At 33.8% G+C, this 16,339-nt stretch overlaps 1 protein-coding gene across 1 annotated transcript in view; it reads right to left on the reverse strand.

Annotated features, from left to right (window-relative positions):
* Positions 1-2,673: 2,673 nt before the first annotated feature.
* Positions 2,674-16,339, reverse strand: part of LOC130901651 (BTB/POZ domain-containing protein KCTD12) — a 46,278-nt gene continuing 32,612 nt past the window's right edge. Inside the window, exons 2-3 of the mRNA XM_057813169.1 lie at positions 12,337-12,441; positions 2,674-4,975 (exon numbers count right to left, since the gene is read on the reverse strand). Of these exons, the coding sequence (XP_057669152.1) occupies positions 4,792-4,975; positions 12,337-12,441 (289 nt within the window). The 3' untranslated portion in view covers positions 2,674-4,791. The remainder of the gene's footprint in view (positions 4,976-12,336; positions 12,442-16,339) is intronic.

Genomic DNA, 16,339 nt, shown 5'->3' on the forward strand with positions numbered 1-16,339 from the left:
TGACACGTCACATTAGGATTAGACCTTGTACAGATATTTGTCCTTCAACAAATATGCGAAAAATCCATCGAGTATAATAAACCGGCGTTCATGTGTTTTATAGACCTGAAAAAGACGTTTGACCGAATACAACTGGAGGACGTGGTACACCTTCTATACAACAAAGAAATCCCAATAAAAACCATCGAAAACATTTACCAGAGACACAAAATACAGGCCAAAATCAATGGCGTAACTACCGAAGAAAATCTCGAAGAAACCAAGCGAGAAAAGCAGCATGAACCTCAGCTTTCCTGAACGATACAATCTTCCGAAACAAATATCGAAAATCGAGACCAATCCCGAATCTACAATGCGGTCATCCGGCCTTTATTAACATACACAGCGGAAACCAGACTAGACACATCAAACACGAAGAGAATATTAGAAATCACCGAAATGAAAATAGTGCTCAGGATCATTGGAAACACACTTTTTGACTGGGAGAGAAGCGAAGAGATCGAATGAATGACGATATAATGGTCAAAATAGACAAGTCGGCCTTAGGGCGCCGAAGCGTTGGAAGACCCCGCAAGAGATGGAGCGATAACCTCTCTAATAATTAAACGGCAGAGGATACGACGAATAACAAGCATTTTGCTTGCATTAAAGAAAGAAGAAGACGTTAGGATTCTAGAGTAGATTAACCTAGAAAGCCGTGACAAACACATTGACCAAATGCATAGCATGTCGGACAAAGATATCTCATTCGAAGTGGTAATTAACGACAGCCAATCGTGGGTCAACAAAAATCTTCCGTAAGCTCGAACCGTCTTTTATTTTTCAAAATGACTTTCTGTAAATGATGTGTATAACACTGAGATTCTATTAATGTGATGCATTTGTTCCCAAATGCCTACACTTGTTTTAATAGGTGGCTGTCGGCTATAAACAATACTAACTCAATTGCAAGGGATGTATTATAAAGTTAAAGTGATGAATTTTATCTAAATTGGATTTAATTACTCAGTATCATCTATTTTTGTAAGGAATATCTTGTTTAAAAATATAAATATTTTCTTCCAAGTGTTTTATTTTCACCTTATTACTAAATAAATACACCTTGTGTTTAGATTATCAGATTAGTTTCAAAAGCCTTTTTTCTACATTTTATTCAAGTATCGAAATAAGTACTCTATAATATTTTCCTCCTAACAAGATTAAAACTAATAAATATCCAAAATTTCATCTCTAGTGATATTAAATCTTGAAAATATGCCATTTTGAGAAATATAAACATAAACTTGAAAATTCATTAGTTCTGAGGTAGCACTATGAAGTACCTTGAAATAATTCAAATTATGCGCCATGAATAAAATTCAAATTTGCCGGTATGTTATGAATGTCATATTAGTAGCTTAAGTTCAGACCACCAATCGACGTCAATTTGGTTAGAATAATTAACATCTCGCGATCCATCTAAATATGGGTGATCTGTGGTCAACACTCTTCTTTTTTTTTTCTCTATCGGCCTTTTGTCTAACAACATACAGCCAAGATTTGTTATTGCTTGTTACTAGCTCATTTGAAGTTGTATCGTGAGGTACGTCTGTTTCATGTCCTTCAAAAGTAGGAATATGTAACTACAAAAGGTAACAAATATCACGTTCTGAGTGGTCAACATTTCTGTAGTCTTTTCTTGTCAGATCAAAAAATATTCGGCAAACAATTTGCGATCTATCCACACGTTTGGCAGCGATCAGTAATGAGCGGGAGGTAGATATTTTTTTTGCTACACTTTTCGTCACCTACCATCGTCTTCGCTTTCTTCTTTTTCTTTTATTTCGCTTGAACTTGAATAAAAATACAGAGCCGGTATTTTCGCAACATTTCGGAGTTACAGTGACCCTTTAAATCAGTTTAAATCTTTTGGCTGCCTCTGTTGCTGCATTTAGAGGTGGTTAAGTTAGGTTATGTTAGGTTAGGGTTAGAAAAATAATAAAATTTTGTACTTACATAACCAGTAGAACTTCATAAACACTTAGTTTGGACAATTTTTTTTAAATGTTTATATACTTAATATATCGCTTAAGAAAAATCATATGTCTGCTACACATGCGCGTAACTCCCGGAAAATACCGAGACGTATAAAAATAGGTCAACCCATTTGTAAGATATGCGTCAAGGTCGTCTTCCGGCTTGTTTGCTGATCCGGAACGTTCGCCAAGTACGTGGATGGTGGATTGTGGTCAAGGTTACTAGAATAATAGAAGGTTTGTCACATGCGCATGTTTTTGTAAACAAACGATCAGCTGCTAGAACACCAGCTACGTCATTATGTTTACATTTTTGCTTTGATTATATTTTTATGTCAAACATAAACATATCTCTTACTGATTTGGTTATACAAACGAATATATTTCTAACTAACGAATTTATTGAAACTTGTTGCTGTTCTCACAGCTGTGAAGAACCGGTGACGTCACTTGTCTACTGCGCATCTTGTTATTGTCACAAACCTTCTATTATTCTAGTAACCTTGGATTGTGATGTTTGTTTATCACAAGCGATTTTCGTGACAAATAACCAACGTGGGAAAGAGAATAGTAAAACAACAATTTTTAGTTTAAAATTATTTATATATGTTAACAGCTCCAAAAGATTCATCTATGTTCTAAAGAATAATGTATAATATGGAAAATGATAATATTTATTTAGCGAGATATGAAAGGCTGCAGAAAAATATATCGAAATTCAATTCCTCCAAATTAGTTTATACATTGCAATTCGTCGAATAATCTAATATGAAAACTACTAAAAAATTTGTACGACTTTATATATACATAATTATTTCAATAATTGTTATGTTTTTATGTGCGAGACTAGTTTCAATAAAGAAAACATTCACTATGGCTCTAAATCTAGACAACTAAGCATTTTAGAAGCATTATTTATTATTTGAACTATATTTTCTTAATTTACATATATTGCAAATAACTTCTTTCATTTTGAAATTTGGATAATTTCGAAAAATGTTTGATAATGAACTGTCACGTTTATAATATATACATACCCACGGTAAAAATAATAAGGTATAACTTCCCAATTTTTTCGGACAACATCGATTTGTATAAAAATTTGGAATTACGTACGTCTGGCTACTAAATAACGAGACTGAGAGTCTAAGGGGCGCCCTAGACGAGTGGGGTATCTAGATAACTTGTCAATCTCAAATTTCTCGTTAAATTGAAAAAAAAAAACTCCGACTGAATGGTATAAATTGTTGCAGAAGGCCTATAGGGATAATTTTCTTTCTCGTGCGCGTGTTTTTGAGTGGTATAACAGCTTTAGTGAAGGCCGAGACAGCACTTAAGATGACCAGTACCCAGGACTGTTTCAAATCTGGAAACAGTGACCAAAATCAACCAATTTGCGCGTGCAGATCGGCTAATGAGCATCCGGATGATTGCCGAGGCTGTGAGCGCCGATAAAAACGGTTAGAAAAATTTTACACGAGGAATTACACATGACAAAAGTCTGTGCAAATTTGGTGCCAAAAAGCTCTTGCGTCAGATTTCCTTGAAAGAAAAAGATCTGCTTTGAAAGGGACCCGATTTGTGTCGATGGAAGCGGTAAAGCAAAAAAAGGTAGAGCTCCTAAAGGCACTCACCAAAGAAGACTTCCAGCACTGCTTCGATCAATGGAAAAAACGTATGGAAAGGTGTGTTGCGGGGGGAGGGGACTATATTAAGGAGGAGCATTCGAATTTTCATAATATAATCCTTTTTCATAACCAGTCTTGTTATTTAATAGCCAGACTTCGTATGTACAATGCGTGCTTCCCGTAAATAAATATTTCAAAATTTCAATTTTTTAAACAAGTTATTCTTTGGAAAATCCACCCTCAGCACTAATTTTAAAGATGGAACTCATTTTCCACATCTTAGAATATCTTAACGAAAAGTGGGCGACCGTTGAACCCATAGACCAGATAGACCCGTCGTGCCTCACTTGACGTTATCAAAAACCGATGACCTTTGTGCAGTCCATCAGGTGCTTTGGTTTGAATCCTTTGATGTCATTAGGCAAGCCTCACAGCTTTGAGCCGCGCTCGTTTGAGTGCAAAGCACACACAGATAACTCAGTTTGTAGTTTCATTTTCAAAACTCAAGCGACGCAGTTTGCAACTATGATTTTATAAGTATTTTTGAAGCATTCTTGCGATACTCCATCGCAGAAGATACATTGATTTTACTTTAATGTAAATTAGTTAAACACTTCACTAAAAAGTGCAGACTTCTTAAAGCTTTGCTTTATATATTTTTTTGTTCTGCAATTTATTATTACCCACCCCGAAGCTCAAAATGCTTCGTAATCCTCTTCTTCACATTTTGTAATATCTGGTGCATACATTTCGTCATAATTTGTCTTAATTATAAGTCTCGTTTCTATGAAAACTGATTTTAATAGGAAAGAGACCTAAAATCAAAACAAATTATCACGAAAAACACTTAAAAAAGGCTTAAGAAGTAAAAAGTAGAAAAAAATTATATGCATATATATTAATCGATGTAAGGAGATATTATTTTAATATTTTCTATACTTTTTTGAACTGTTTTCTACACCACTAAACCACTAATTATAATCCGTAAAAAGATAATTCACGATGATCACACATATTTATATATGGAAGTAAAATATTAGGTTGAGAAATTTTTTATATGTTAAATTGTTGAGTTTCGATGAACTGCATTTATTCTTTTTCGATATTAAGATAAAATTTTCCACAGCCTATTTTGAATAATTCTTATACTATTCTCGAACAAATACAAATTCATTGTAATGATTCCAGCGGTTTTCTTCCGCATCGACTCCTGGTTTAAGGTCAGTAGTAGCACCTCCTGCGGTACCTGAACCACAGCTTCCTGCCAATTTGAATCCTTGCTCTATCAGCATATCGAATGCTTGTTCCAAGAAAGAATGTTTAAGGAAGAATCTGAAACAGAAATTAGAGTCAGTGAAAAGATTCATGCTCATAAAAAAAAGGTTATTTTTTTTTAAATTCTACATACGTATTCAATTGCAAATTCTTTATGGAACTGCAAGGTATAACAAAAAGATGACGAAGAAGATTCGATGGCCAGACTGGGATGAAGAAAACCAGTCAATTCAGAACCCATTTTTGATGTGGGATTAAGCTTAGTTATCACATCTACGAGTAGTCTAATTGAAACAGAGATATAGATGTCAACTCCTGACATGAGACAATTTAAGGCACACATAGATGGACCTTCAGTCTTACCAATCAATTGCTATATCCTAAGAACGATCCGGAATGCTGCTTGACTTATGGTGCAGATAATGTAATTAATACAATATTTAGACTTACTAACTTGTCTTTAATTAAGTGGAAGATACTGCAGATCATATTTTTTTTACATGCTAAAGATGGCGGAAGGAACGTAGAGCAACCACACAACAAATCGGGAGTTTACTATTACCAGGAAATATTATTCTTAAAATAATATCTAGCAAGTAAGTCTGGAAAACTATTTTTGATATGAAGATCTATTAGATAGACCAAGATAAGTCCAAGCAGTACGATGAAATAATATTTCTATTGATGGTTCTGGTTTACTATCTGTTGAGAAAAAGACAACGGCGAAGAAGATTAGACCCAGACTGGGATGAAGAAAACCAGGGATTTGAGAAAGGAAGTAGTCGGCAGCATAAATTCTGATAATATCGTCCAGGTGATGCTGCACAAGGTAGAATGTTGTCAACTGTTTGCTACCTATACAGAGAGAATTCTTAGGCAGAAGAATGTAGACTGCTACCTGGACAGACCCACCAACTAGAAGTAATATCACAATAGTCCTCAGTTGGAAGGGTATGACAGAAGATGGTGATTTAGTGGGTAGGCTACGGGAGTCCCACATATTCATCAGATCTTCTAGTGGAATCCGTTACTTGGATTCCGCATCATTTTAAAACAAAGGGGACAAGCATGAAGGTATAATCTCAGTCAGGACGTAAACGGCAATAAACAGAATTAAAAAATGGGGTGTCACTGCGGCTATATTGATTGTTTGGTACAATGGACTTACCAAAAATTTGACTCATTTTGCTTAAACCGATTCACGATCTACGTCAGTGGACAAGTGCAAACATCTTCATGTTAAGGTCGCAAACTTTTCAGACAACCCTCGTTGATTTTAAATATGGTCGAGTAAAAATATTCAGGAGTAAGTAGATAACGTGAAAATAATGCCGATGACCCCTTCGTTTTTGAGTTACGGGATTTAAAAGTAACGAAATCAGAACTTTGTTTTTAATTATATTTTCTAAATTATACATTCGAATATTTGCAAAGTCATCAGGTTTTCCCTGAATTAAAAGCTTAAAAGCTTGGTATATGCAACATCGGTAAGCATAAGGAACGAAATGCCCATTTCGAAGATTTATTATAGTTTTTTTTTGATAAATTCTAAGCTAAGCAACTTAATTTTTCTACATATTAATTTTTTTCTTATATAAATAACACGATATTCGACAGAATTCATTTAACACGTTGACTGCCACGTCAAGGTTCAGAATTTCGTTTAAAATGACAATTTGATTTAATTAATTTAATTATATATATTATTAGAAACTCCAAAGTTATCATTGAAAGCATAAAAATGTGTTTTTTTAAAAAAAGGTGTTACGAATTATCTCGTAGTTGGCTTCTGTAACATAAATCTATTCGCGGAAGCTAACTACGTTTACGTCTTTCTTGAGTGTTTTGTTCTATAATTATCAAGAATCCAATATAGATAAGAAAAAACCACTGACTCAAAATGAAATTCAGTAATACGTAAATCTGAGTGATTCCGAATTAGACGGGATTATGAACCTTCTGTAAAGGAAGATAAAGTTGATCCCGAATCTGAAGATAATGTCGAGGTTCCCAAGCAACAACATCAAATGCGAATGATAATTTGTGGACAGAAATTTAACAAATTCCTGAATTATTTACCAAGAAAATGTTGGTGTGAAATTGCATTCGACAAATTTTACAGTACAAACGTTGGTGGACTTATTTTTTTCTGATGAATTTCTTGCATTACTTGTGGAACAAACGAATTTATATGCTGCGCAAGAAATTGAAACGCAAAAAAATCTAAAAGGTTAACAAAGTGGCAAGACGTTTTCTAAAATAAAACCGATCAAGTTCAGAGAAGAATTCGTCGTCGTTTTGATTGGAAAAGAGATTCAATCAGTTTCGAAACAAATGAAATTGCAAGAGCTTCATTATTTTTAGAGTGTTCCACCTACCGAAAAAAAGCAGCGTCGTATATGTTCCCAAGCAAAAAAAAACGCAGAGAAACGCGTTATTTCCGTCCAGTATGTAAAGAGAAGCCAGCCCTTTGTTTGGAAGATTGCCTTAATAAGTTTTATAAACAATAAAATATTATTTTATTTTGTGAAATTGAACTAATTTTTGTAATTATATTTTTTGTTAGTTTTTTAATAAATTTTCTGTTCATGTAAGCCAGCATCGATTTTTTGTTCTTTTCCCTATTGAAGCCATCGATATTAGCACTTATATATTCCGAGATTAGTCGTAGCTGCACAAAAATGGCAAGTAAACCCCGGTCGAGTTATCCCGTAGTTGGCAGTCAACGTGTTAAATTAGAAATGTTTGATTATGTTTTCAATATATGTATTTTCAATAAATAGTAACAATTTATGATAATTTTCTTCAGAATGTCTCTAAAATCTACATATCTCCTAAACCTTGAAGTTTATCGATTTAAACAAAGAGTAATTTTTTGAGCTTCCTCGACAATTTTTTACATCCGACGTTTTGCGGAATCAGCGACGATATATAAATATATTTAATCAACATTTTACAGTGTCAATCTTCATGAAATACGTTGATCATTTTACGCTATATGGGCTTTCATGTATAAAACATTATTTCGAGTCTGTTCAATCAGCAAATCATGTAATATATTGATATTGTAAAGGATACAAATATTGGGTTTGTTATATCCAATTATAATTATTGAATTGTTCATGTTTTGATGCATCTATCAATTATTAATTCAATACAATATTGATTTTATAAGGAATAGCTATTTTCTGAATAAAGATCTTGCATGTTTACAAAGAAAATATTAAACTAATACAAGTAATTGGTTTTGAATATAATGATTTGTCTGGAGAATATCAATTTTTAGGACAGGATTCTCTATTATCTTCTCTATAAGTTGCAACAAATTCAGCTGGTAAGATTCCTAAATATCAACTCGTATCTAAAAAGAATCAATCAGGAAAGAAGGAATCAAATAGAACAAAATAAATAGGTAGAAATACAACTAGATCGTGTGATGGTTATCAACAGAAACACTGTTATGTGCTAAGTTGAGTTGTTGCGACATCGGTTCACGTGGTATATTGTTCTGTAGACATTTCTAACATGCCACGTGACGATACGCTAATTTTGAAATTTTGAAATCAAAATTAGAAGTAGTTCTTGTATATTTAGCAAATTACGTAAACGAACGTGGTGTATAATTAAACAAAGCATGAGTTGTTAGATAAACAAAACAGAAAGAAAATTCACGTCGTTTCGTTTCCCACTTTGAAGCCTTTATCAGTAGAAAAATGAGGATCCGTTCATTGGTGAGAAGTGACTCGATTCCTTGGTTTCAATCACCCTACTCCACGCAAAAAATCCTCTTTTTTTGATTGATTCCAAAGTCTCAATCTACTTCGTCGAGGAAATGAAAAGCTGAAACGAAAAATCCAAAAACTAGAATACCGTTGATACTAATATAATCACTGCTGGTTTTTTCGATTTTAGCTTTTTCCTCGGTTAAATTCCAAGGAGTAGGGGCATTGGAATTGACCAAAAGGATAATTCGTTGCGTGGAGCTTCTTACCGATGAATGAATAATCTCTCTTCTCTTGATAATGGCTTCAAAGTGGGAGCCGAAACGTCAAGAATTTTCAAAATTCCAACGTAATTCAACCTCGTCCTTTTGTTCATAATCCTGACGGCGGAAACCATTCCGAACATGACCGTACATTGTTATACGGGTCAAAATGTTAGTACAGTTAATATGTTGCTTCAGTCCGGTCAAATTAGACAAAAAAATAAGAGAGAAGCTACATAAATTCCCATCAAGGTGAAAATCGGTAAAGTTGTTTGAAATATAATTGAGAATAAAATTTGAATGTTCCCAATCATTTCCTTGTATGGAAAAAATTTTATTCAAGGTCAAAGGTTAAAAAAATTAGTTTTTCACGATTATCAGCAAAACGGTGAGTTTTATCATGAATATATCTCAGACAAAAATTGTAGATTATAAAATTATCTACAAAAAACGTATCGATACTTTTTTTATTACGAGCCACCGTTTCTGAGATATAATGATTCAAAAATTAGTAAAAGTTGTAATGTTTCAGTTTTACTGTCGTATTTAATGGCAATAATTATTGCAAGAGAAATACCAAAGCTGCAGAACAACATCGTCGAACTTTAACAACATTTTTATTTGATGAACTTACGATAGTTCCAACCGGTCAAAAGATATTTCTTACAAATACTAACAACAAGTCTTGGTTCATTTCAATGTTGTAAGAAAAGTTTACTACTGAAAATATATCGGTGAAACCATTAAATACGACAACTTTTTGAATCATTATATCTCAGAAACGGTGGCTCGTAGAAAAAAAAGTATTGATACGTTTTTTGTAGATAATTTTATGATCTACAATTTTTGTCTAAGGTATTTTTATGATAAAACTCACCGTTTTGCTGAAAATGGCGAAAAACCCATTTTTTCATCTTTGACCTTGAATAAAATTTTTTCCAGAGACTAAAGGGAATGACGAGGAACTTCCAAATTTCACTTTTAATTATATTTTGAACAATTTTACTGATTACTGATTCAGCTTGATGGGATTTAATGTAGCTTCACTCTTTTTTTTTCGTCTAGTTTGAGCGAACTATAATTATAATCTTGTCCAATCTCGGTTTACCTTCTTCAGATTCTGATCTGTTTTTATTGGAGAGTGAAGACAAAAGTGACTATTGTTTCCAAAATGTGTATTTTAATTTTTCTTTGTTTTTTTTAATTGACCCAGTACTGAGTAGAAAAAAACTCGCGTGAGCTTTTTTTAGGTGTAGTGTAAACTGCAAGCGAGTACTAGAGCTACTGTTCTGTCTTATTTTTTTTTGCGAAATAATTTAGTCGTATTTTTACATTCAGTAAATGTAAGAAGAAAATTCTGTTTTTTATGGGTGCTGAATATTAATATTTCGGACCATTAATCTAGAGCAACATTCTGACAAAGGAAATTTTGGTTGGCTTATAAGTAATGTATATTTTTGTGATATTAATTAATCTTTTTGGAGATTGCTTTTCCACACCCTGTCACAGAAACATCATGTTAAATACCAACATTAAAATCATTCGTTTTAAGTAGGTTTTGATTGTATCTTTGGAAAACCAGCTAAAAAAATATAAAACGTGATGCACGCAATTAGTATACGGCCATTATTTTTTAAACCGGACGTTCATAAATTTTAGGAAACAAAAATATTTTCAACTATTCTGAATTTATTACAGTGGAAGGGTGTAAAAATATAAAATACGACACGGTATAAATTATTTGTTTTTTATTTTATCATATATACGTGCTTGTAGACTTGTGAACATAGACTGTTGACTGGAAATAAGCACATAAAAAGATGTAAAGCTCAAATTCGTATCACCAAAACGAGGAAATGATCTTATTATTGCCGCTAGGTGGCGCTATTTAATATCATCAACAACCCATGTAACAAATCTAACAATTAAGAGCTTAAATAACGTAACTAGTGGGACCCTAGGTGTTCAAAATGTCGCCCATCATTTTTTATACATGAAATAATTCGCTGAGGGGTGGATAGGACAAAAGTTCCAATCATATAAGCTCTTGTCATGGGTCTATTGGTGTAAGCCCCACAAAATAAAAATCTAAACAAGGGAGGTTTGGACATCTGGGTGGCCAAATACATAGTTTATTTAATGATTTGTGCGCCATATAGCGGCAATAATGAGTCTTTTATGAGGTAGGCCCGTGTAAGAACTTGATAAATTTTATAACTTAAGAATAAATTTTTAATCTCCGTTTGGGTGAACCAGCCTAATAGACGACTGAAGAAAATTCTTAAAGCTATGAAACAACACGCTCTCTAACATTCACGTTGCTAATTAAGTTGCTTAGAATTTACATCTTTTGTATTGGTTAACAAAAGCTCTTTCAAATAACATCGAGTTTATAAAAATCGTCTAAGTAGAACCGGACTTGAAGGTATTTTATTTTAACAAAGTTTCCACTCTCCCCCACCTCTTAATCGAAAAGATGCACTAAAACTTGTGAAAAGAAAAATGTGCAGAATTTTTTGAAGAATTCGATTATGATATATAAAGTGCTGATTTAGTGGGTAAATTTTGATTTTTAAAAACGCCCTCTAGTGATGGATCTAAAACTATGAAAATAATTTCTACGTGTTTCTTGCGGCCACTTTTGTTACAATTTTCTTCTCGGAAGCTGTAATATAATCAGTTCCTGAGATTTGGCCAACGGCCGTTCTTTCTATTTTCTTAAGACTTAGTCTTGTTTCTTCTACTATTCAGGATCTTGAGAAAAAGATTTCCAACTTTCGTGCTATCTCTTGAGAGGTCTCCTTGAAGTTGGTTTTTCATCCTTTGTCCATTTAGCACATCGATCTTCCATCATTTTGTCGTCGTGGTCTCTTCAATATCGTCATCTCGATCTCGTGAATCGTACTATATTCTGAATTTTCATATCTGCTCTTATAGTTTTGCTTCTTATTTGATCTCTTGGGTTCACTTCTTCAATAGTTCGCAATGTTTCCATTTCTGCTGTCCTCATCATGTTCTTAGTTTTGTTTTGTGTCCGATCGAGTTTCCCCTGCATATGTAAGTATGGTATGTATGGATATGTAATAGTTTTTATGAGGTCCCCCAAGTAGCCAGAGATGCCTTATTTACTTGGGTTCGTAGGTATTTTTGTAGGTTTCTGGCGGTTGTGATCCCGACTGCCACATTCACTGGTGAATGATGTTTTCGTTCACAGCTAGTTTATACATCTTGTAGGCTTTTTTCCTATTACAATTGATTCTGTTTTATCTTTAGATATCTGCATATTAAGGTTTTAGGCTGTTGTTTGGAACCGCTCCTGGCCATTCATTTTCAACTGAATTTAGAGCAACTTTGCGTATTTAAGTTTTGAGTTGAATTTTGCCTCAACACAGCTTGCGCTATACTTGAAACTCTTGGAATAAATTATACTCACCGTGAAGTGTATCTCTCTGATTGCCCATGATCTGGATCACGACTTTCGTTCAGAGTTTCACCAAAAACACTTCTGCAAAGATCGACCTTTCCACAAATCAGAATCCTGGAATAATAAGAAAATATTAGAACTATGCAAGTTTATTTGTTTGTGTATAATGTGGAATTTTTATGTCAAACAATGGTTGTTTTTTTGAGGTGAAGGTATCGGTGGTGTTTAGTGAGCCTACAGAATTGAGTTCGTCCAGATCAGCAATCAGCTCCAAATTAATATATAAGGATTGGTATGTTGAAGATGTTTTTTGCTTCAAATTTGATACATGAATTAAGTTGCGCGTTTGATATTTGCTTTTTATTGTTTCCTCTATTATTTTGGGGAGCTGCTACGTCTGTGTTGACTTGGTGGCGAAGATGTCGATACCGCGTTTCGTAACGGTCTGCTTGCAAGACGGGCTCGACAGAGCTGGATAGAGACACCTGGCATAAGACAAATTCAGACACACATATATAGACCTTGCTCATCTCATACCCAATAACTGCTCCGCCATTCCAACTGGATTTTTAAAAGGACACGGTCATCTAAGTACCGGTGGTGCATGGAGGAGGATGAAACTGCAGACCACGTTATCTGTGAGCGCCCTGCACTCAAACTAACGAGGTTGAAGTACTTGGACAAGCCTCAGAGCTTGCTTAATGACGTCAAACAGTTCAAGCCAAAGCACTTGATCGGCTACTTAATGGTAAGGTCAAGTAGAGCACGATGGGTTTATCTGATGTGCTTAAAAGTCTCTTGACCGCCCACAATGCTACTATATAGCTTAATGTGTGTTTTAGTATGTAGTTAATGTTTGATATTGAATATATACGATGTTTTTTTTACAATTTTCAATACTGTATTGACCGGACGATTAAAACCTAACCTAACCTAACCTAACTTAATCTCCAATTTTTTGTTGTTCATTGCCATGTTTACATAGTTCGAAATTACATTTGAACTTCTGGAACCGTTGGTGATATTCATATAAAACACACTAGTCACTATTACCACTACAACAACACTTATAATTAGAAGGTCTGACGTCTCTAAAGACAAAAGAAAAGTTATGAAACGCGCCAGATACAGTTTAATTGTGAGTGTTATTGTTGTGGTAGCACTAACTAGTGTGTCCAATATGATTATAAATGGATAGTTGACCATCTTTACATATATAAAAATTAATGGCTCTTCGTTAGTCTCGCTAAATGTCGAAACAACTGGACCGATTTGGCTAATTTTTGTCTTGAATTATTTGTGAAAGAAGGTAAATAAATATTAAAATGCTCGGAATTAAATGGAAACAACAATTTTGTTTATCCTTGATGTTTTGTCACAAATTAAATTTCTGAACGCAACCATAATATTTGACATTTGACAATCAACTACATGTAGATTGATGAATCTTATGTTTTGTCACAAATTAAATTTCTGAACGCAACTATAATAATTGACAGTTGACAACCATCTATATATAGACTGATAAATCATAAGTGTTGTCACAAATTAAATTTCTGAACGCAACTATAATAATTGACAGTTGACAACCAACTATATGGAGACTGATAAATCATAAGTGTTGTCACAAATTAAATTTCGGAATGCAACCATATTATTTGAGATTAGACAACTAACTATTATGACGATCCATCCTCCATATCGATCGATACCTCTTCTTCTATCTTTTTGAGTACCACGTGCGCAAGAACTTTCTTTAGTTCGGTGAAATTTCAAGTGATGTGTTCTCGTTTTTGTTGATTTTTTGTGATAGTGACTCTTTACTTCTAGCTTGCGAGTATTTTTGCAACAAGATAAAACTGCAAATGTGTTTGGGAAGCAGTTGTTAGTTATTGGAAAAAATCGTCGAAGAAGACACCTCAACCGGATTCTTTAAATTACCTACAGATTTTTGTCGCATCACAGATTCAAAAGAGGAGCTTGTTCAGCGTGTTTAGCCAGATATAACGCAATAGTTCAATTACCATAACCAATATCTCAACGCGACCATTCAAAATTTTTTTGGGTTACAGTTGATTTCCTTCAAATCAGTCGACACCATCACCACCTCACAATTTACAATCAACTTCGACTGTGCAATGGAACAAGACTGGCTGTGAAAAAGGTGAGTATGTATTGATACCACCCATACCGATAATTTCAACGGATTTCCTGTACGTCTGGCATTTGCAATAACCATAAATAAATCGCAAGGTCAGTCGTACGAAGTTTGCGGAATCAACTTGGAGTATTTCTTATCAAAAAGCTTTAAGTTGATTAACAGACTGTATAATAACTCTTTTTTGTAAGTAAGCAACAACTTGTGTAATTAATCGAAAATAATAATAAAGCTTCACTCGTACCGAGCATTATTTTAGGTCTTTTATTTATCGATTGAGGCAGTACGAAGTCTGACGGGCCAGGTTAGGTCCAACATTCCCAATAAACAGATACTTAGACTTTTCAGTTTAGTGTTTATTATCGAAAGGAGAATAAACTTTGTCTAACGAATTCCAGACGTTTATATCTTTGAAAAAGTTTATTTTAAATAGAACATACAAGAAACCTTGTAGTAAGTTTGAAAAATAATCTCTAATATTTCTACTGAGACATTTCTTTAAGTCAACAATAAGTAGCAAAGCTGTCCCTTACCGTTTATCAGTATAATCCCACTTTTGATAATAGAAATGATAAGTGAAAGGGCTTATCAACGATCAACAAAATGAAAGGAAAACCGCTCTTTGACCTAACGAAATTCCAAATTATCTGTAAAAGAAAATACCGATAAGAAACGAAGGGAGCTGAATGGTTTGTTGAAATCGGGTTAAAATGATCTACTGTAGAAGTTTAAAAGGTTCAGCACTATAGATGGAGATTGTTAATTTTAATTGAGTGTTCAAATATTTTCGAAAATATGCCGTAAGCGAGAAAGTAAACTGTAAAGTGGAAAGAACAATTCAGTTTACTATGTACCAACTATATATACCACAATAGAGCATTCCAATAATACCAACTGTATTTTTCCTTTGTTGCCAATATATTATCGATTATATTCTCCAGTAACCGAATGTAGCGAGAATTCCAATCCGTCATTATTAGCGTATATTTTGAATTGAAGATTAAGTTTCAAATAATTTTGTGATTAAGTTTTATATATTTTAAGTGAGGTTAACCTCCGTTTTTTCTTCTCTTTTGAAAGTTATAATACGAAGGCTGTTTCACGTAAGAGTGATTTTTATTAAAAAAAGTTGTATTTCTTCATACCTCGGTTAAAAGTACACAACTTTTGCATTTATATCGAGGCAAAAAGTTAGAGATTCTTGCATTATGAAGCTACACATGAGAGCTATCAACTTTTTGCACTAGTAGTGTAACTAATATACTGTTATTGTGAGAAAAGTTATTAACACGCTTATATTAGCTTCATCCGCATCGGGGATTGTTTGTTTGTAACTTTCCTTTGTTCTATATTACTGTTAGTATATCCCACCACTGCAATTGCGTTCGTTGACCGAGTGGGCTAAGGCGTCAACCTCCGGATTCGCTGGTCGTGGGCTCGAATCCTATTATGTTGTTCGAAAAGAATTTTACATCCGTGAACCTTCGGTTGGAGGAGAAAAATTTTATTTTTGACAATAAATTGAACTAAAAAGTGGAAAATGAATATAGTTTGAAAAAATTAAAAAGCACGTTTTCATTGTTTTTTAGTTTTTTTTTTTTAAATTATATTCATTTTTCATTTTTGTACATTATCTACTTTTAACTCTACACATTTCGTTGGGCGAGTTTCCAATTTTTTGGAACCATCTAAAACTTCCGGAAGAAAATCCCATTCTCATCTTTCAAGTTTGGGAAAAGAAAGAAATCGGGGGAGCCAAATCAAGTGAATATGGCGGACGAAGCTGCAACACGACGATGCTACGATCCACATCGTCTTTATCGTCTCCTATCATTAACCAATCTCTGAGTTAGA

The sequence above is a fragment of the Diorhabda carinulata genome, chromosome X, assembly GCF_026250575.1.
Source record: "Diorhabda carinulata isolate Delta chromosome X, icDioCari1.1, whole genome shotgun sequence".
NCBI lineage: Eukaryota > Metazoa > Arthropoda > Insecta > Coleoptera > Chrysomelidae > Diorhabda > Diorhabda carinulata.